Genomic DNA, 23,136 nt, shown 5'->3' with positions numbered 1-23,136 from the left:
GCACAAATGACGAGGACAAAGAAAGAACCGCACAGGACGAGTGCTGAACCTAAACTACATTTTATTCACTGCAAATTCTTGGTTAAATATGCACAAGGAAGCGAAGTAACCTTGTTGAAAAAAAAAAAAGGCTGGATGTGTGCGTAATTTTTTATTAGTGATTTTGAACTAGCGTGGCACGATTTGTACCTGGTTTCAACATACAGGTTTTCTTGTACAGAGCATTCACCGCCGCCCCTGCTTGCATGCTAGGATGGTGCACTTTTTTTTTCTTTTTATATGCCGAAAACCCCGATTTAGTTTAGTGTTCACCTCTGCTCTATGTGCACTGTTTGGATGTACTGGTAGCATGTGAAAGCTCTGGCATTTCCTCAATTCTGAAAGATTCCTTCAGAAACATATTTTTTTGTATATGCACCAAGGTCACCTCAATGCACAGCCTTTAAGTGAGAAGTGTATTGCTATGTTATGGCAAGTTTATTGTAGATGTGACAATGAATGCTGGAGGCTTAGGCACCAAGTCATTTGTTGTGCAGACAAACATCGTGCTCATAATTTTGTGGCTTGTGCACTGAGCTTAGTACAGTAGCCTGCACCCTCAATGTCCAAATGTGGTTTCAGTGCTGGGATAAATGCATTAAATAAAAAACTGCAGCCACTTCCGCCTGTCAGCTCTCTGCATAGTTAGCTCATATAAAATACCCAGATAGCCAGATACATCCATTAGATGGGCATAATGTGGTGCACCTTGGACATTCAGTACATCCATTAGATATCCAGATTTATTCAGAAAACCTTGTATGTGTGGAACTATGTATCATCGCAAATACATGCAGAACATGCAAGTGGTACGTTGTGGGGATGTCAGGGCTGGATATACGTAACATCTAATTGACGTCTACAACATCCTGTAGCCATATTTATCACCAAGGTGTCTACCAACCGGGAAAACTGGGAATTCTCAGGGATTTTGAGTAGTCTGGAAGAACTCAGGCAAAGCGGAGGGAATTTGTGCCTCTATCAGGGAAAACTACCTGTAATTTTATTGAAAGGGTCGAAAGTCACGGTAATGCTGGCTCGAGTAACAGACAGAAATCGTAATGAATCATCTTTGACGCCCTGTCGTTGGCTGGAGGAGTTGCCAGTGTACAGTCAACAGCCGACTTTCCAGATTCCCGATAATTTGGACGGCTTCGCGGCACCACCACGTACCCCATAGAGTCAACGTATCAGAACGTCTGAAATTTCAGTCACAAGAACTCTTGCGACTCCGATTTTATGGGCGTTTTGCCGTGACCGCAGGTCCGAAATAGCATTTATCAAAGCCGCTGCCGTTGCCATTTTGATTACCTCGCTGCCTCGAACCGGTGCTCTAGCATGCAGATCTGCTGGCAGCCACAGCCACCATGGCAACGCTAGACCTAGCTGCTTCGACGTTCGCTATGAAGCTTCTTGCTGTTGGGTGCTGTGTTTTTTATTGAAAGAATTTGTTGCTGTCGGCAATGGCACAGACTCCGCCTTTGTGGTCTTCGCGATTGGCTTAGAAAGCTTGAAAAGCGCGGTGCGTTGCATAATGCCGGTTCCTGAAAGTCAGCTTCGCCTCTGTACAGAAATGTTACTTGGCGAAGCATACGCAAAAGTATTGCAGTGAAGCATAACAAGCATGGGAAGAGGCTATTGGCATGGGACACAGTATGTATTCCTTAGACATGCGTGCGCTCGATATTGCCTGTTGCAGTACGAGCACCGATATGCCTAATACTTGTATTGACAGGGCTTCAGAGCGTTTTCGAATGTGCCTGTGGCAGTTTGAGTTCCTAAGGGCAGTAAATGACATGCATTTGTTTTTTCCAACTGGACGATTTTTCGAACATTTTCGCGGCCCCTAGGGAGTTTGAAAAATCAGACGTGGACTGTGCGACAGACCAAGAAGATGCTTCAAATGGTCCGTGGGCCGAATGAGTGGCGGAAGGAGGACAAGAACAGAAAGGCCCTACGCATTGAGGAATGAACGGGAAAGGAAGCGTGCTGCCACCATTTTGAAGGAGCTTCAGCTCAAAAAACAGTGTTGGCTGATGCCGAGACGCAGGTGTCCCTCATCCAAACCAAAATCCTATGGGTGGGCAGCGCAACCCAGACGAAAGACGAGTGGAAGTACACAATGCGAGCGCAGACTAACAACTGGTTTATTTTTTCAAACGAGAGACTATAATATACAGAAAATGTAAACATGTGTGAAGTGACGTTAACAAGGGTGTTAGCCTATCTTGCCATTCAAAAAATCAGTTTCCTTATCCTGCAGAGTAATAGAAGTCTGGCTGACGCATGCGCCTGAGTTTACATGCATGAGGTAGGCTTCCACAATCTCGCGGTTGATTTGATTCATATCTTTATACAATGTTTCCGTTTGTTCAAACATAGGTTTGCATAAGCAAACTCTACAATGCACAGCCAGATTAGAACCTGTTTCATTCCTGATCGCACCTTAGTGCTCCTTAAGGCGGATGTTAAGGCAGCGTCCCGTCTGCCAAAAGTACTTTTTACCGCACGAAAGTGGAATGATGTAGACCACTCCCACCGAGCATTCCACAAGCTGCCCCGAGTGTTTGACGCGGGACATAGCCTTGGTCGCCTGTTTAGGTCTATTGACAAGATTGCAAATCTTGTTTTTACGAGTTCTTTGCTGAAAAGACTACTTAAACACCACATTTCATGGCTGTCTTTTTTAAACCATGCCCCATCTGATGCACATAAGGGATGACTGCGTACTTTGTAACTTTTTCAATCTATGTTTGGGGTGCTACCCCCTTTTTTATTTTCTTCATTAGCCCTTCACATATTGACACGATAATAGGTTTTGGAAAACCGGCCTTCTCTGGACGACTGAGTTGTTGCGAAAAGCTCAGATTGGCGAGGTGGTGGCATGACTTTCTAAGTGTGGACCCTAAACACGTCATAGCAATTCCTCTTTTCATTAGTTTTGAGTGTGCCGAGGCGTAGTTTAGAATTGGTTTGCTTGTCCTGGGGTTATATTGCCAACAAATATGTTGCGCTGTTAACCTTAACTGCAGGTACAAAAATTGAATTTCATTATTACTCGGCAGTTCATGAGTAAATCTGAGACCCAGTCCTTCTTTATCAAAGGCTGCGAGAATAACTCCAATATCTTTGGAACTGGTTGAGAGCGGATAACTACCAAGTAGTCATCAACAAACGTAAGGCACATGATCAATGTTCCTGTTAAGACGCTCTCGAGTGCCCGGTCAACAGTGCTGAGAAAGATCTCACTAAGAATTGGTGCGACCTGAGAGCCAATGCAGACCCCCTGCTTCTGAATCATAATTTCATTATCCTAGACAATGAATGTGGAATATAGATAAAAACCAAGAATTTGAGAAAAGACTGAACTGGGACACCACTCTCATTCCTAAACTTTAACTCGTCGTTTTCCATAATGCAATCTTTGATTGTCTTGATCAGCTGATTTCTAGGAAGGGAATAGTATAAATCTGTGACGTTGATGCCGAACGCTGTGTATACTGGATGTACCCCTTCTTGTAAAAACCTAACATCTTCCGAATTTTTTTACTTTGAATGGGTCTTCTAGCTGAAGCCCTGTTAAGTTATTCTGAAGATAACCAAAAACTACGTGCTGTCATGTGTTTCTCTCAGACACAATAGTGTGTAAAGGTTGCGCAGGTTTATGCATTTTTATCGTAAAGAAAACCTTAAGGTTCAACCCCTCACTTTTGTTCAGCGTACCAGATAGACGCTCAACGTTCAATTCCAGCAACGATTTCTGTGCTTGATCTTTGACTTTCTTAGGTTGAACGTGTACCTTCTTCAAGTTTTTTGTTAAAGCAGCTGAGGCTTTCTCAGAAAACTGCCCAACCGTTAGGAGGACAAAGTACCCTTCTTTATCAGCAGTCAGTACTTTCGCTTCCTTTTTTCTTAAAGATTGCACAAGGGGTTAAATCTTTCGCACTCTGCCATTCTGGTTTCCTTAATGTCTGACTAACACGTCAACACACTCAGAAATGCACCTGAATTTTTCGTCTTCTACATGCTTGGACACTGTTCTAACGGCGGCTATCTTAGTGACAGTGTCTATCTTAGTGACAGTGTCTAGGCATGGCTCTAAGCAGAACTTCAGGCTTAATTCAAGAATGTTCATGTGCTTATCTGGAATGGCAATATTGGTGAGGTTCGGCACTTGGGTCGTGGGCTTCGGTTACTTCTCCCTGGGGGGTAGGGTCCGCCGGACATTGTTCCAGAGGAATTCCAGTAAAGACTGGCTTAGACCACTCGTAGTACCGACGGCACTGTCGTTGTCTTCCTTTCATAAAATCGCACACGGACTTGAGGCAGTCTCTCAGCAACCTGGCCTGGCTCATCCATTCGGACCGCAAGATCTTGCAAATCCTTCTGGTGTGGCCAACCGAGGGGCAGAAAATTCCACACAGAGCCATAGCTTCTTCTGGACACGTACCATGGCAAAGATGCCAAGACGCCACCCTTGCACGGCACTCACACGCGGCTATTGTCGCGGCCAAGTAGGCCGGGTCATGAAGGACTTGGTTAAAGATAGGAAAGAGTTTGCTTATGCAAACCTATGTTTGAACAGACGGAAATATTGCATAAAAATATGAATCAAATCAACCGCGAGATTGTGGAAGCCTACTTCATGCATGCAAACTCAGGCGCATGCGTCTGCCAGACTTCTATCACTCTGCGGGATAAAGAAACTGATTTTTTGAATGGCAAGATAGGCTAACACCCTTGTAAATGTCGCTTCACATGTGTTTACATTTTCTGTATATTATAGTCTCTCGTTTGAAAAAATAAACCAGTTGTTAGTCTGCGCTCGTATTGTATACTTCCTCTCGTCTTTCGTCCGGGTTGCACTGCCCACCCATAGGAACATGTTCAATCACCAACTCGCCCAGCTTGCCATGGTTTTAATTCAGTGAAACACCACACTGAGGAGTCGTGCGCGGGCTGAGAGTGTACCTCAACTGTCCTGACTTATATGTCAGGACAGTTGAGGTTGACTTATGAGCTGTTGAGAGAGAATCTCAATTGTGACAAAGTTCAGGCCTCATATCACTGAGCTTTCTATCATATTAGTGATGGAATAGTGTCTCAAATGCGGTTATTTGCTGACAACTGCGTCCTCTATAGAGTAGTCACTTGTGACCGTGATGCTTAGATGTTTCAGGAAGACTTGAACAGAATCTCGGAGTGGTGCGTCGAATGGAATATGAATTTGAATTTGTCTAAAACTGTTCATATGAAATTTACAAGAAAGAAAAACCTTGATATGCAACCATATGTTGTTAGGAATGTAATGTTTGCACAGGTATCCAAATTGAAATATTTAGGTGTTTATTTTACTCCCGCTTTAAATTGGCGCCTTCAAGTCGATTATGTCGCTGCTAAAGCATGCAAAACCCTGGGATTTCTTCGCCGAAATGGAAACACTTTTCCACAGTCATGTCGGGACATTTTGTACGAGACTTATGTGAGGTCAATTCTGAAATATGCGTGTACGGTTTGGGGCCCGCCTACTCGTAGAGATAAAGATAAGCTGGAGCGGGTGCAGAACATTGCCGCTCGTTTCGTATCTGGCATACGCGGGGCTCGGTACAGTGCATCGCGTACGAAGGAAGCACTCAACTGGGAATTGCTAGACACGCACCGTAAGAAGTTGAGTCTGAAGTTTTTCCATGCTATTTATTATTGAGCTGTTCGGGTTGATCGCGAAAAGTTTGGGCAGGAGCCTTTTTATAGATCCAATCGTGTTGACCATGATTTTAAGGTCCGTTAATTTGCGACAAAAACTGAATTGTTTAGAATGTCTTTCTTTCCTAAAACCATTAGGGAAGGAAATAGACTGCCGAGTGAGGTTGTGAGGGTTGAATCAAATGATGCTTTCTTTTTGATGTTGTAGATTGTAGATGTGCATTGCTAAGGGCTTTGCCTTTTTTTTTTTCGTTATTCCTCTTTTGTTATCACATCTAACACTGTCCAGGAGCAGAGGTGTCGTATGTATTTCTTCTTGTACCCCCCCCTCCCCTGTAATGGTTTGGCGCTGTGTGTTCCTTAATAAATAAATAAATAAAGTAAATAAGTTGATAGAAATAGTTCATATTTGAAAATATTTGCATCTGCATGCATCTCCTTTTTATTCGTATTTGAGAATGTCTGACTCTATTTGCATTTTTTTCAGACATTTTATTTGCTGTGCATTTTACTACCCCCCCCCCCCCCTTCTATTCTCTTTTTGAATAACATAAACACTACTCCTTAGTATTCAAATTGGATTACGCCATTTTTTAAAAATTTTTTGTATGTTTACTATAGAGTGACAGCATCGGGCGATATGGTTTCAGCCCGCCTTGACATAAAACATAGTTCTTCATCACTCGGGGAAAACCTGGGAAACTCAGGGAATTTGGAAATGTCACTTGGTAGACACCCTGATTGCATCCACAACATCCACTAGATGTTTACTACATCTAATAGATATCCATATTAACCACACTTACATCCAGAGGACATCCATTGTACTATGTATGGCTGTATCTGAAACATCTAATATATATTCACATTGACATCCACTGGATATGCGTTGTACTATTTTTGGCTGTTTCTTATATTGGTCATGCACACACGCACTGGGCCTCTACAATTTGTTGTCCCAGACTGCCCCAGACTGCTTGAAATGCTATTCCAGTGAGCGTTGGCGTACGCAGCTTCTTGGACAGTCTTGGACTGTATGGGATAACAAATCAAAGAAGTGACACTACTACTAAGCCAAGAAAGACTCAAGTTGTCACCACCAGCATCTTTATTGTGAAACTTCTTATTGGTACCAACCGCTTGGCAAGTACGCAATGATGTATCTATTCGGTTACCCTAAAGGCCCAGTGGGAGCGTTACATAGCGGGGAAATGATAACAAAACGAAGATACATTGTAACTCATTGAAAATAACTGTAGCTGCAAAAGCAAAAACAACAGAAAGAAAGAGAAGAGGAAGAGAAAGCACAATACAAGACAATGAATCTAGTACATACTACAGCTAACAAAAACTGTTAGCAAATACACAATGGTGCAAACATCGCAATATAGATTCCTGTACACATTAGTGAATGTGAAAGAAGGAGCAAGAATTACAATGACCAAGTAACCAATAAGAGGCTCTGCAGTTTTCAGGTACTCGGCACTAAATACACTGAACCAAAGAGGGGATCTGCAATTTAAAACTACAGGAAAGAAAAATAAAACAGTTACATGACACAAGTGAACTGAATCTGAAAGTGATAGAAGTAGGAAACAAAATCAACAATGTTCAGAAGAATGTGCTCTTTACGTGGCTAACAAATGTACCATAATTGGTAAGACATGCAACATCTTCTGAGAGCTCATTCCAATGTCTGATAGCAACAAGAAGTGGCGAGTAAAAAAAGGGGTTAGTTCATGCATATATAGGCAGCACTTTAAAGGAATGGTTTAGTCGAGGAAAAATGCGATAAGCTGGCGTGATATAACAGGTAGCGAAGGGTGACTGACTGTGATAAAGTTCTTGGAAAAAAGACTGCAGTGCCTGATGCCTGCGATCTGCAAGTGAAGGTAATTTGAGCGATGTTCTTATTTCCGCTACGCTAAATGTTCGAGAGTACTTCCTTGCAATGAAACGAGTGGCTTTGTTCTGTAGCAATTATAGTTTGTTGATTAGGTATAATTGAGGAGGGTTTCATATTATAGATGCACACTCTATTTTCGAGCATACTAATGTAGTGTGAGCTAGTAGTTTTGTATCAGTGTTAGCAGAGTGTAGGTTGCGCCTAATGAACCCGAATGCGCGAGGTGCTTTGCTAACCACCTCGTAAATATGTCGGTTCTATGAAATATCCCATGTCAAATTAATTCCTAAATATTTTGCATTAGGCACTTTGATGAGCATGTTATTTAATGCATAACAGCATTCAACTGTGGTGTTTGATGTAGTAAATACAATGGCTTTTGTTTTTAAAACATTTATTTCCATCTGCCACATTTCGCACCATTTATTTTGTTTAGATCGTCCTGGAACGTGTCAACATTCTATATCGTGCAGTCGTCTGCAAACAATTGTACTGTAGATCATATGTTATCATTTAGGTCGTTCACATATATTAGAAATAAAATCCGTCCAAGTACAGTTTCCTGGGGCACGCCAGATGGAATTGACTTGTGCTAACTGAGATAGGTGTTGATTTACAGAGACTGTCTGGTGAGCTGCCCATTAAAAAGCTTTCTATCCACTTGAGAATTTTCATGTTTATGTTTAGGTGTGAAAGTTTCTTTAATAAGCGGATATGTGGAGCCTCATCAAAAGCTTTCTTGACATCTATAAAAATGGCATGTACTTCCGATAAAGAATGTATGGCATTATGGAGATCAGTAATTAATTCGAACTGCATTTCACAGGAACGTCCTTTTAGAAAGCCATGCTGATTATGGGAAGAAAAAATCGTGCTTCGTTAGGTGTTTTACAACTGCTGGTGATATGATATGCTCTAGAAGTTTACAAGCGACGTTAGCGAAATAAGTCTGTAATTCGAAGCTATTGAAAATTCACCAGATTTTATTACGGGGATAACGTGAGCAATTATCCAGTCATCTGGCACATGCCCAGAGTCGATAGACTGCTGGAACAAGGCGGCTTAAATGTCGCATGTGGAAGCCTCAGTTAATTTCAGAAGTTTTGGGCATATGCCATCAGGACCTGGTGAAAAGTTAATTGGCAATCAATCTATAGCTGCTGATATGCCCTGAGGGGTGATGGTTATGTCATCCATGTTAGCACTTAAACATGTAAAGTGCAGGTCAGAAGGGAGGGGTAGTTCATCGGTAAATATGGAGCTGAAAAGACTGTTAAATTCCTCAGCTGTCTCTGTCGGGGGAAGAAACTGTCCGACCTTATTAATTGATATAGGAGCCTGTGAATAGTAGGAGGGGTTAATCACTTTCAAAACTTTTTTGGGTTGCTTCAGAGAAGAGTGGAAATGTCGTTATTGTAGAACTTATCTTTAGCTGTTCGAATTTCATTTTGACAAAGCTGTGCATGTTCATGGTGCCATTTCCAAGTTTGATCAGATCCTGTGAGTTTCGCTTTTGAGTATAAGTGCTTCTTTTTGTTTATGCGGCATTTTACTCTCGTAGTAAACCACGTGTTTTTTGTAGATGATGTGATTGCAACCTTCAGAATGTATTTGTGCTCAAATGAGGTAAGTTTTTCTTGAACGATACTCCAGTTTTCATTTATTCCGCTCAGATAGATTGAACATAAGAAGTCTGCCACAAAGGATGGCATTTCGTTGTTTATCATTTCAGAGTTCGCATGCGAATAATCAAATATGATTTTCTTTTTTGCTTCGGGAACTTGATTTGTTGCATAAAATTCACGATGCAGCACTTTATGGTCACTTATATTTCAAGCGTATAGATTTTCATATTTTTCTGGGTGTGTAGTTAGTACGAGGTCAAGGATTGGAAAGCCACGTGTCTGATACACAATATATGCAGTGAACCTAATGTACATGTACACAATATATGCTGTGAAATACAATGGCAGACTGCAGACATTACAGGCAAACTAAATTGCTGCACATAATGAAAAGCTGCCTGTCTCATGAAAATAAAGTGGACACTAAAAATACAACATGATGCCATCTCTTGCGTTCTGAAAGGCAGAATAAGCGCTTAATGCATGAACCAATACAAAAATATCACATACGCATAACAGCTAAGCATAAACATACCAAAGGATAAATAGAATGAGAGAGTAAAATCAACATTTGAAAAGGAACCCTTCTCTCAGAAATCAAGACAATTTCTTAGGTGAGCAATAGCGCAGTGTTAGCTGCACTCTCTCCAGTAAAATAAAACACAAAAGGCACGTTATGAGACTTAATTCTCATGAACAAAAACAAAAGCAGGATTCACATATGGAAACATCAAAGCACTGTTTGACTAGCCTTGTATTCAGCAAAAAAAAGGAAAGTAATAGAAATAACGTAGTGTCACGTAAAGGAGAGCAACTGCTGCAGCCTGAAAACAGCAATATCCTATAGGAAAAACAATCTTAAAACCACCAATATGTTAGTACAATGATAAATTGTGTAAGCAGGCAACCCCCTGCAGCAAAAGGGTGCCAAATTAGCTTATTTATTTATTTATTTATTTATTAGTTACCTGCATCGCCCCGTAGGGCATTACAGCAGGGAGGTTACAGGCTTGAATAAATACGTGAACAAATTATTTCAATTTGTGGAAAAAAAGCGTCATTTTCTGTGATGTATACAATGCTCGATGGCAAACCGTTCCAATCTCGAACAGTTCTAACAAAAAAGGAATAACGGAAGACGTCACCCCTACAAGAAAATTCCCAGATCTTCAAACAGTGGTCAAGTCACTTAGATATGTAGTGTGGTGCCTGGATATATTGTTCGCGGTTTATACCTGTTTTAAAATAATAAATATCGTGGAAAAATTTTAATCTGATATGCCTTCTACGATCCTTCAGCTCTTGCCATTTAAGTTAAGTTTGCTTTCTGTCATGCTAAGCTATCAGCTATAGTTACCAAGAACAAATCTAACTGCCCTATTCTGGATTTTTTCTAATTTATTTATAAGCTCAGATGTGTGTAGGTCCCAACAAACACATCCATATTCAAGTATTGAATGTACATGACTGAAATACAACTGCATTTTAAGTTACTTGGTAAATGACTAAAATTGCGCCGTAAGAATCCCAAAACTGATGCTGCCTTATTTCCAATATAGTTAACATGTTTGTTCCATCGTAGATCAGAAGTAAAAAACACACCTAGATATTTAAATTCCTTGCTTGTGTTTAGAGTTAAATCATGAATTCTATACATATACAGATGATTAGCTTGTTTTCTTGTGAAGGTGACGTGTACAGTCTTATTCATATTTAATGACACATCCCGATGCACACACCAGTCTGCTATACTATTTAAGTCAACTTCCAGGATTTGTGAATCGGAAATGGCATCTACGACTCTATGAACGACACAATCATTGGCAAACATCCTGAATGAAGACTGTATACCAGTTGAAATATCGTTAATATACAACAAACATAATAGTGGTCCCAACACTGAGCCTTGGGGAACTCCCAATGTAACTGATGCATATTGCGAAGATATACCTCTCAGAACAACAGCTTGTTTCCGCAATGACAAATATTCAACAATCCACGCTATTTTTTACCATCCCAGTTATAAGCTTTTGATTTGGAGAGTAGGAGACTGTGCGACTACATCAAATGCCTTATGAAAATCTAGGAAAACGCAGTTCACAACTTGTTGCTTATCAACTACTGAGGCTAAATCGTGAATAAACTCTACCAACTGTGTATTGCAAGATAAACCATGCCTAAAACCATATTGGCTGGGGCTTAGGAGATTATGTTTAGTTAAATGGGCCATAACGCAACTGTATATTATATGCTCCATAATTTTGCCGGTTATACTAGTTAAAGGGACCCTGAAACGATTTTGACAATTTTCTACAAACGTACTGAGTCGTTAGAGTAGGTCCTTCTGATCATCAATTGACACATCTAAGTGCTCCGCGTAAGGTGTGTAATTTATTATAAGGTTTTAAAAATGCACATCGCTGCCAATCGCACCACACTGCTCGACGGAATTTTAAGCCGCCCCTACCCATATGACGGAAATCACCCATATGACATCAGTGGGGTGAGCTATCCGATTGGCTGACCAGGGCGCGTGATCGATAATTTTTCCAACTTTATGGTAAACAAATGATCTTCGTAATAGTTGGAATGTTAGTTCATTTGTTTTTATAAAAATGAAAGTAACATAAAGAGAATGCACAAGAACAATTTTTCAGTGCGCTTAAGCACTTCCAGCACACAGCAAATGTCGTCTGCTTGTGTTACAACATACTCCATTTTGACGAGAGCTCTGCAGTCAAAGTCGGTCTCAGTCTTTTCGTGAGCACTATGATTCGACTTTGTTGCCTTGTGGACTGCAAACGTACCGACTGGCAATATGTCAAGCTGCGACATCGTGTCCCTCTGCAAGGCAGCATACGAACGAACTGGCTGATGCGCATCGGACTGCCGCTATCCGATCGGCGCCAGAATTTGCGCGTTTGTGGCCGTCACTTACACCGGAAGATTACTAACGCAATAGCGTTTTGCGAGTCCTGTATTAGGGCAAACGCAAGCACAAGGGGACAGGGTCTGGCCGCTTGACTGTGTCGTAACGGGATGAGCCATGGGATGAGCAGAAGCGCAAATGTGAATGGTCTGCACGGTGCAGCCACCTCGTGGCACAGAGCTCAACCATACACTGTAGCAGTAACGAAGTGTATTCTTCTTTGCTGCTGGTGTGTATTTTTCGCAGGAGTGTAATGATCAATAAGTTGTTTTTATCAATGTTTAAAATGTTTTATGCTTGTTTAGAACAATATTAGTGCTTTGTTTGGCTGGTTAAGCACTGTGCCAACAAGTGGCAGGACCGTGCAGACCGATCAGGCCGCTCACGTACGTCTACACTAAAGTTCCTTTATCAGCTTGAGTTTATGCCTCCAGTCATTTGCCGAAATGACCAGCTTGCCTGCGGTTATCGGAATATCAGACACGTTCGGCGCTACGACAGAATGTTCGCAACGCACGCTGCTTCGATAGCTCTCGCTTGGGGTCGATGGCCGAGCGGCTAGCGGAGAGGTTTCGCGCGGGTGGGGGCAGGCTGCAAAACAACCGGAAGTGGACGATGTGATGTCGCATTGTGATGCAGAACCAGTGAAGGCGCAGCGTAGCCGTGATCGCTCGATGAACGAGTCGAGGTAGAAAAGCATGGCTGGGGAGGAGGGTAACTTTTAATCGCTTGTAGCTCCATTAATACGTAACGCTTCACTTAAATTGTGGTGCGAATGTTCTACTTAAGCTGTACCCTACGCATATACAAAATTTGTTCGAACTGTTTCAGGGGCCCTTTAAGGAAACGGGCCTGTAGTTCTGAGCGGAGTTTCGCACCCCACACTTATGTATGGGCACGACTTGCACTAATTTCCAATCTTCAGGCATGTCTATTTCATTGAGGGACTTCTTGAACAACCGGGTGAAATAAAAGCATGATGCGTCTGCACAATTCTTTATGATAGCGGCAGGAATGTTATCAGGGCCGCATGCCTTAGCCTGGTTCACATCTTTTAATAATTTACGGATACCATCGACACAATAGGTGACTTCCGGCATGCGGTCTATTTCAGCTGGTAATTCAAAACAAATAGTACGGGAGCTAGATGGCAAAAACAGATGAAAAATAAAGGCTAAAAGTTTCAACTTTAGAGTCATTATCATGAATAATGGTTTCCTCATTTTTGAAAGCAGCTATCGATCTGTTGTCCTTGCAATTACACTTCACATACGTCCAAAATTATTTGGTATATCCCTGACAAGTCTTTCTCCTAGATTTAAAAAATACAAGTCCTTAGCGATGTCGGACTTTTGTATAAATTCAATTTTTATTGCTTTCAGCAAGGCCAAGTGTGCTGGTGAGTTAGATGCCTTGTATCTTTGATAATTTCGTCAACTTCATAAAGTGAAAAATTTCATCTTCTTCATAAAGGAGAAAAATTCCGAACATAGCTGCCACATAAAAAAATTGTTTTAACATATTGTTCTCTTAAAAATAAAGACTCCTGCAAGCAGCACAACGCTGTTATAATTCCGAAGTACCTTAATTTTCGCTTCATTTTCTTTAAAGTAAGCAATGGCGCAGTCCAAGTACAACCATGGTATACTTTATAAATTATTCGAGTAGAATAACTGTACCATATACCATATTTCCATGTGAGTGAGACTACAGCCAATTCGTGTGCAGATTCATGGATCAGAAGTAACTACAGTTAGTGGTTACCTGGTACCACAGCACACTTGGCATGTACTAGTCAACCAAGTGGAGTGGCACCAGGCCACAACATGCTGCCGAGAGTGCTGAGCCACTCGTAGCAGTATCAAATTGGCCCTTTCCTTTTAAACCGTCTCAATGCTTTCCATACACTCAGCCTGACACCAGGTAACAGGATTCTACATTTGTCACATTTTCTAAAACATACAGCACTCCTTGTAATGCAATCAGGTGCCACGAAAGGCCAAAGCACTGATTCAGCTGATGCTGGAGACAAGCTGCTACATCTATATCTCCGTAACGCTATCTGGTTGGCGTTCATACACTGGGCTCAACATAGCAGCAGTAGTTAATTGCACTGGCCCCCGCAGCAGTACCACCAAGGAAACATGTTGCAGTGAGTGCTCATCGTAAAGTTGCCATTTCAAAGGGAACAGTTTTTTTGTGCACTGAAGATAGTCTTGTAGTCACTACCGGGATTACAAGTTAGACCTCTACCTGTTTCAAAAGAGGGAGAAAATTTGTCAGGACTCCTATAGGCATATGATATGATGCTATGTGGAGCTGGAGGGTGAATCGTATTTTGAAGGTCTCTCTTGCTGGCTGGCTTGAGAATCCTAAACATGAAAAAGAGGACAGAATCTTTACAACCATGCAAACACATCGCTTATTACTTACCCCGCATCCAGATATGCACCCTTACTTGAAGCCTATGCTTCACTTTGTCACTATAACGACAGGCGCGAATGTGCCCAAGACACTCATTGCCTTTCCTTGGGTGCGTTCGCATGGGACTTTTATCTTGACCAAATTAAGCATGGGCTTCAAGTTAAAGCACATTTCTTAATTGGGGGGTTAAGTAGCTTAAGGTGCCTTAAGTAACTGGTTTTCAGCCTCTCTAAATTCAGCAATTAGGTTAAAATCCCAGAATAGAAATCCACAGCTATAGCATCTCCTTTATCAGGGAAGCAGATCTGTTGTATCTGCTTAAATGGTACCACTGACAATTAAATTTGACCTTGCAAGCAGTAGAGCACAGCGAAGCTTTATATAATGTGCAAAAAGATTGACTGTTCAATAACTCGTGAAAGTACATGGCTTGTGCCTACAAATGTTACAAGCACGTAATACTGCACCCTATACACAGGAGCTATGTAAACATACAGAGGAGCTACAAAGTGCGCAAGAGATTACCTAACTCTACAGACAGCCCTTATTACAAAAGACCTCCACCAGCAGACAGCGCAAAAGCAATGCATGAATGGTGACTACCTCACAACATCGAGCAGCACTATTGAAAGTGTGTTCCAGAACCACTGAAACCATTGTGCCATTATGCACAATACTTATGGACCACGAGAGGCGCAGCACAAGACCAAGACGATTATGGGAAGCTGAGCTGAAACATGGGACAAAGGGAGGCAGACAAGAATGTTGCTTGTCTATCACCATTTGTTTCGGGTGGCAGTTCAGCTGTTAAAACTCATCTTAGCCATGCACCAATTGGCTCCAGTTTAATACTATTCCAACAAGAAACACCGCCGACATGCCTTGAAGGGTACTGCTAAAATCGTTGTGCGTTTGCATTGTGCATCAGCCTTTCCGGCCCATGCTAAGCACTCATTACTGGCATAAAAGAGAAGAAATTACAAAAACAAACCACCGACATGCCTTGAAAAGCATGTTCCTGCTGACGATGGGACACCACAGCAGACATGGTGAGAATAAGAAGTGAAATGTCACAGCATCAGCACTGCAGCATAAAAGTGTTTTGTTGTGAGAAAGGAAAGGTTGGCACTATCTTGCTATCTTCTGCAACCCTTGAGGGAGCATGGCATAGAAGAGTACAGCTCAGCGCCAGCATCAAAACACAAGCTTGCACATGCCTGCATATGATTGCTTGCTGCGTCATTGCAGTGGCTGCGCTGGCTGCACTTATAGCAATGTATGACAGGCGCGACTGTGAGGCTAATTGATGAATGGACAATAATGCTACGTAAAGTCTGTTTAAATCATTTAACTTTTCTGACGTCTTTAAACATCATTTTTTATTTAGTGTGACATTTATGGCGTGCTTCCGGCTCTTTGCGTTCGATGCACATGGCTTCCGAGACTGAGTGTGAAGTATCGGAGGCCACGCAGTAACTTTCACATGTGAGGTTTGTCACCATTTTAAAACGTTTGGTAGTGCTTAACAAAAGTATAGTCCCTTCATATAATATCCATGTGTTTATTTTCTGCTATATATCAGTTAATTACTGAATACACTGTACCTTACTTATTCAAAGTTGGAAACAAAGAAGTCTATAAAACTCAGAATCTGCAAATCTGCTCATACATTTTTCTTTTGCCTTGCCCACACTTCTGCATTTTATTGTCCTGAAAAAAATGTACATTTCATGCACAAACATCCATATTATGAAGTCCCAATTATAGATTGATGTCCAGCAAAAGAATGGGACGTCCTATGGAAATTCATTACATGTGAACTGATGACACAGTGCATTATAGTCACGCCAACTACAGACACGAACCGCGTAGCATTCTCCACGTCAAAATCATAGAAGGGCATATACAATATGTACATGCGAGTGTTTTGGGGGGGCCTACAATGCACGTCTAAAGTACAAACTTTATGGACGTTCCATGGACATCAAAAACTTTATGCAATGTAGATCTGAAGTACTGTTTTCAGAGACGTTCTATGGACATCCAAAATTTTGCCTGCTGTATGTCTGATGAGTGAACTAAATGGATGCTCAGTGGACATCCAAAACTTTCATGCTCTTGTATGTCCTTTAGATTTATGTGCATGGAAAGGATGTTTGCAAGGCATCCCATTTTTTGCTGCATGTTTGGATCAATCCGGTACATCTATTGGATGTTTGTGGCTATCTGGGTATGGATCAGTTGCATTTTCTTAAGGTAACTCTTACTATGCTCACAGGCGTTATGCAGCAGCCTTGGAAGTCGTTGGGTGCTGTCCTCCTCTCCTCGAAGAGTTTGCACAGCAGCAGTCTCTCACAGTTGTGGATGCCACTCCCATCATTCAACGTGCACTCAGGAGTATTGAAAGCATGCACGATTTCATGCGCCTTGTTGGTGTTGTCCGGGAGCGTGTCGTGTGCCACCCACGCAAGGATGGTCGCCGTCAACTGGATGACCTGGATGACGACTGCTGGAGGTTGATTCGTCGCCACATTACCCTCTTCGATGTCGGAACACGTACAACACATTCTTCGTTAATGGATCTGTAGCAAGAGGACAACCTCAAGCAGTGCATGCAGTATTTTCCAGTTGAAGCCGATTAACAACTGCACCTTCACAGTTCCAAAAGACTTTATAAACTTTCACTGTTTTACGACATAATAAACTAAATGTGGACAATCTGAGCGACTGCTAAAACGGTGTGTTACTACTTTGTCCTTTGCTATGTAAATGTGCACAAAACCTTCATTAGAGCTGTAGCGAGAGGACATTGCCTGTGTAAGTGGATGAGCAACAGTTTCCAAAGAATGCCAGTCGGTGTACATACCTTTGCTATGTTAAAGATGTAATACATTGTCGTTTATTTTTCAAGACTTTGTCACTTTAGTTATTCGATATATCCTATTGTGATAGTGCTTTTCCCAAGCTCCTGCGACATTTTATGAAAATCTTTATGCTACTTCAACCGTGAATCCAGGGGCTTCCATAGCTATCACAAAAGAGTTTCGTATTTAGTGAGCGCTAATGTGTAGCGGTCACCTGCTCATTAGGGAAGGCATCAAGGAATTACCTATGGCATAAGGAGTAGGGATACAAATCTATCAATAAGAAAAAAAAAACATTATCAATGCTACTGTCAGTAGCACACTACTAATGGTACTCCATAATGCTACTTTCAAGTGGCAATGTAGTACTTTTGAATTACAGCATCTGTACCAGCATAATGAGTGTTCTCTGCTACTGGGCAGATAATTTTTGAAAGGAGGAGCACACTGAAAGGCAAGAATGTTGACATTCTTATGGTTATTCACCAGGGTGCCTAGATGACATATGGCTAAGTTGCACATCTAACGGTTTAGTTAGAGCAGAATGAATGTGTAAACTGCACAACTACTTTTTATTGCATCTTGAAATGTGAAAACAATAAAAAAGATCTACATACTTTGTTGGTCCAGTGTAATGATGGTTAGTTTCGAGTAATAACGTAGTAGAAGCTGTAGAGTTTAGGATTTTAACAGCACAGACAAATAATTCAACTTCCCAGAAATATGTTGCATAAATTCATGAGCAGAGTGATTGACAGTCAGATATTGTGATATTTTATAATGATTACTAGCCAACGACTACCAATGGCAAATGGCAAATCAATGGCAACGACTGGAAATGGCAAATGTCAATATTTAGTTCTATAATTTTTCTATGTTATCGATAGTGAATTAACACATTGTTTTGCATCACTAATGAGCAGCCCTTCTGACAATTACTGCTGCACTCGGTCTTTTTTGTTTGCTTTGTGTTTTTGTTTTGAAAAAGAGCCTTGTTGCAAGTTCATTGTGCAATACCATGTGACCAATGCGCCAAATCTGAGACACCTTTACTAGCGTCTCAAGGTTAATGTAACAAAAGCCCCTCCATAGAAGTTTTCTCCGACCAGGTTAAGTACTGCCAACCTGCCCTCCGGGCTCCTCTCCCACTCGATCTCTCAGCTACTGGCGTCCAGCAAAACTTATGTAGCTTCAGCTTCCTGTTTCAAGCGGAAGCGACGCCAAGTTTCTTAGCATTGTTTGCTTTTGCTGCGTCGACGAAGGGACTTCAATTGTACCAGCCGCAGTTTAAACTGTTAAAGCATGTCCATCCAAGCATCACCACCACTGTAATTGGCGATCTAGTCGTGTTCACTTCTTCACGTCAACCTGTGACTAATAGGGCCACCAGACACAACATACAGCAGTTGCAGAGAAGAACATGAAGGTTTGGCAATGTAGTGCGCAGGAGCTTGGAGACCACTGCCATTTTTTGTGCCTGTGAAAACGCACTGAATGTGCGCTGCAACTTCAGCGGAATTCAACAGCTTGTCCCCTTCCCCATAACTCTTGCACTGATTATCGCAACTCTAGAAACTGCTAGCGCAGCATTGCACACCAAGCATGGATTTTGCTGTACTTCTCTGCTGAAGCACAGAGCCCCTCCAGCCAGCGCGTATGCAGGGGCTTTAGTGAAAGAGTTCGCAGCGTCAATTTGTACAGCAGACGCATAGAGTTGAGGGCGTGAATTCTGAGTTTGAAGCTTGTCACATACAGCAGATTGAAAGTAATGAACGGTCAAGTATGTGCACTACGTGAGGATCTGCAGTGACACGAAGCTATAAAATATAACAAGTTCGAATTTGTGTTGAGGGCATTCAGTGACGTGGTGAACGCAAGTGTGTTTTTCTTATGTGATGGGAGTGGAGGTGTGCAGTGAATTGGTGTGTGTGTGCACGTGTTGTGATGCATGCACAATTGTACAGCGAATTGTTGTGTGTGTTGTGATGCAAGCAAAGGTGTGCGGCGAATTGTTGTGCATTGGCAACATGAAATTACGATGATTCTTCTTGCGAGCATTCAGAGGACGAACAAGGTAGTACTTCGGGTGATAGGTCGGTCCTACTTGTGTTTTCGCACTTCTATCTGTCTCTGGCCTGAACGCTAAAGCCATTTCATCCACGTGGCAACAAAGATTTTTTTTTTGGCAAAAAGAAGTCTTAGAGGGGCTTTATTTAGCGTTTTATAGCTTTACTCAAAGGAGAATTTGATGCACTGTGATTTATTCATTTGTTGAAATGCCATCTACTAGCTAAGTGAAGCAGTTGAATTTATTTGCAGAATGCTTAAGATTTGTGAAGTAAACGTAAAATTGGCTTATAGTTACAGCTACTGTACAAGTACTGTGTGTTAGATGTGCTACTTCTAGTCAGTGTTTCATATGCCTACATTTTCTGGATGTTCTGCTCTGAAAGGCTAACTTCATCCATCCAAGAGTACCCCAGGGTACAAAGGAAATCCAAACAAGAGAAACCTGTATGGGCTTCCTTCATAGCTTTGGCTACTGTTGGGTGGATGAAAAATTTTCCCTTTCATAATTCTTCCTCTACCTTGCGGGCTTCCACAGAACTAATTTTCCAGTGCTCTGTTCTCTGCAGTGCAGGGGTATTGAAATAAAATAAGTTCTGTGAAAATCATGTAATGGGAGGAAGTCTCATCATATGGACAATTGCTTTCTGCCTGATTTAGCGAAATGGTAGAGGTTTCTTCAGTAAGCAAACTTTGCAGGTGAAAATTTTTGTCCCTGTCCAGAAATCAAACTTAGCTCCCTCACCCTGGTCATATATGTTCAAAGTAAAGCAGAATTGGGCACAAAACTAATGCAACATTAGCAAACAAATTTTGCATTTATTTCACTTTTCAGTTAACAGCATAAGCTTGCAGAGCAGTCCATAAGCCCATTGATCTATTCTTGTTCATATATGCCACCTTATAACACAAATGTACAGTTGTTTTGAAGAGTTCCTGCAACAGTTCTTGAGCATGCTAAAACGCCTGTCCATCTACTACAGAACGCTATGACAAATGCCTACTGAACATCATTACAGTAAAACTTTGTTAATTCGGATTCCATGGGAATGAAAAAGATCTCTGAATGAAGCGAACATGGAATTATCGAGCGTGTCAAGAAAACAAAGAAATTCCTGCTACATCAACAGACTTTTATTTACTGAATGAGTCGGCAAATTCTGTTTCCATATTGCACAAAAGCAGTGCAGGTGCTGCGATTCCCGTAATCTTGTGACGTTAGCGCTCGCAGTGGTGAAGGCCTCGTGACTTCCTTTGCAGCAGGGCCATGGCGCGCGTCCTCATCTGAGACGCGCGCACATCCAGATTTTTTCGTTAGTGAACTGGTCGCCAACAGATTGTTTGTCCATTGCAGTGTAGCCGGTGCTCTTCATTCTTGACAGCTTTGCACAGAGTCAAAATGAAACTACTGTTTGCCGCAACCGCTGCAGACAAAAGCCCGGCTGCTATCGACACGATCATGGATCGTGCCCACACAGTTCAAAAGGCATGCGGCGGACGTGTGTACAGAATTGAAATGAAACTACTATTTGCCACAGTCGCTGTGGAGGAAACCGTGGTGGCTATCGATGCGATAGTTACTATGTCGTTATGAAAGCACGTGGCCAATGCTGTGTTATGTCTGCTGCATTCCCTGAAAAGTTCAGTTTCTTGGTGTGGTTCAGATGGAGTCTCCTGGGAGATTTAGGCCAGCACTGAACATAGCGGTGAGGTCACTCTTCGCTGCTCTCTTCCGAAGATCAGCATGCCCAAAGAAAAGGCCATAAATTGTCCAAAACTGCACCCACAGGCCTGGGAAAGGTGTCCACAGGTGCACAATGTCGAGCTGAACCGATGTTGGTCTTGGAATTCGGCTAGGATGTGTTTTTCTGCAGAATTGGATGAAAAAACTACAGAGGACATGTGAGATGCGTCCGCTCGCTGCAAACGCCACCAGGCGACTTTCAAGACTAGTTATTACTTTTCTGAGGACCTCGTGTAATTTTTCCGCTGTAGTTTCAGACACAGGTAAGATATGTGCTGCATCTTAGAATGATGACAATAAACTCTGAACCATAATAATGTGGGCTGTTTTAGCTGGTTCCGTGCTGTTAACAGAAGCTCCTGTTAATCTGTCTGTGTTATAGTCAATGAATTATTGCAAATGTATTTCATCAATCATTACTGTGACATTTTTTTATGCTGCTTTTGTGGTCTGGCTTTTCTTATCATGTACCTTGGGAACCCTCTTTCATACTGTTTCTTCAAAGGACTTGCATCATGAGCGGCACATACACGTCTGATTATCAAAGTGTGATGCAGTACTATATTACCACTGCTTTGTGAAAAGTTGTACCCATGGGGAGTAGTAGTGTAAAATCCACTTGACAAAAGTAATAGTTCAGCTGAATACCCTTTGCTCCATTTCACCAGGAGCTGGCACTGTTCCCTGAGGAACATTATTGCTTCCCCTCGCATCCTCCAGCTGGTCTCCACTAGAAATGTCATCATGGAGGGAAACCGCAAGTTTTAGCACACCATCCACTTTGTCATACTGTCCAAGTTCACTTCTATGGCAATACTCCTTCACGCTGTCCAGGAGTTGTACCAAAACATGAAGTTCATGAATTCAATCTGCAATAGTAAGCCATTGGTCGGAAATAGGGCACGCACTCCCCAAACACATGCACACTGACATATCCGATGATATGGTTATAGAAGAAACAAGCTTCAGAGCTTCCACTGCTGTCTCGATGTGAGAAAAGATGACATGGCTGTCGGAATCCACAGGTGACCAATAATTTTTTTTTATTGTAGCAGATGTAGGCAAGAGACGATGTTGTCAAGGCAGATCAGCTTGTTTTTGTCTAGCCCTTCCTTGTGTGCCACCGCGGAGTCCTTGATAGCTTTCTGAAGTTGCTCATCTACATTTTTTATTAATTTTTCATTCTCTCGATTGGCGAGTACCTAACAGGTAGTGAGGACTGTCTGGAAAATTTGTTGCCGCGGCATCGTGGGCAAGTCGCATCAACATCATCTTAACTTCAATGGTGTGACCATCACGATTTGTATATTTTGTCGGCATGCGGAGATATTCTTTGAAGTGACGTTCACATACCTGCTCTGTTCAATCGGTTTATCAGTCAATTGTGGTGCATCTATGTACACATGAGAAAAGCAGGCTGTGAAAGGCACATAGAAAAAATACAACAGGACAGTTCTCGCGTCACTAAAAGTGCGTCGACGTATTGTAACTCATTCTGTTGCTAAATGGGCTGCACACAAATGCTGCATTCTGGAAAAAACATTGCGCTAATGCCTGCGAGCATAGAAAATGCTGCAACGCCCCCTGACTAATTTAGGTTCGCTCACATTAACATTTGTGACTCAAGTAAGCAAGAAATACCGACATAAATAGGAGCCGTATGGAATTAAAACGGGTAAATCAGCAAATACTTTCTTAGGCTATATGTCTGAAAGTCTGCTTACGAGAAGCTCCCTTCTCCCACGTCCAGAAATCCTATGTGCCACAAGCTTGCAAAAAGTTATGTTGATAATAAAAAAAATTGTCATCTCCTGCACGCAAATATTTGCACGTGA

At 41.9% G+C, this 23,136-nt stretch overlaps 1 protein-coding gene across 6 annotated transcripts in view; it reads left to right on the top strand.

Moving 5' to 3' along the window:
• LOC142568673 (uncharacterized) overlaps positions 1–18,029 on the top strand; it is a 38,609-nt gene extending 20,580 nt beyond the window's left edge. For 3 of the 6 annotated variants that reach the window (XM_075678528.1, XM_075678524.1, XM_075678525.1), the window contains one exon: positions 16,905–18,029. In XM_075678528.1, the coding sequence (XP_075534643.1) occupies positions 16,905–17,214 (310 nt within the window). In that variant the 3' untranslated portion in view covers positions 17,215–18,029. Of the gene's footprint in view, positions 1–9,230; positions 9,275–16,904 lie in introns of all 6 variants that reach the window. The other 3 variants (XR_012825495.1, XM_075678527.1, XM_075678526.1) reach the window with 2 other exon arrangements.
• The last annotated feature ends 5,107 nt before the right edge of the window (positions 18,030–23,136 follow it).

This window comes from Dermacentor variabilis, unplaced genomic scaffold (assembly GCF_050947875.1).
Source record: "Dermacentor variabilis isolate Ectoservices unplaced genomic scaffold, ASM5094787v1 scaffold_29, whole genome shotgun sequence".
Taxonomy (NCBI): Eukaryota; Metazoa; Arthropoda; class Arachnida; order Ixodida; family Ixodidae; genus Dermacentor; species Dermacentor variabilis.
The sequence above is the reverse complement of the archived record's forward strand: the minus strand, read 5'-3'. Positions and strand labels throughout refer to the sequence as shown.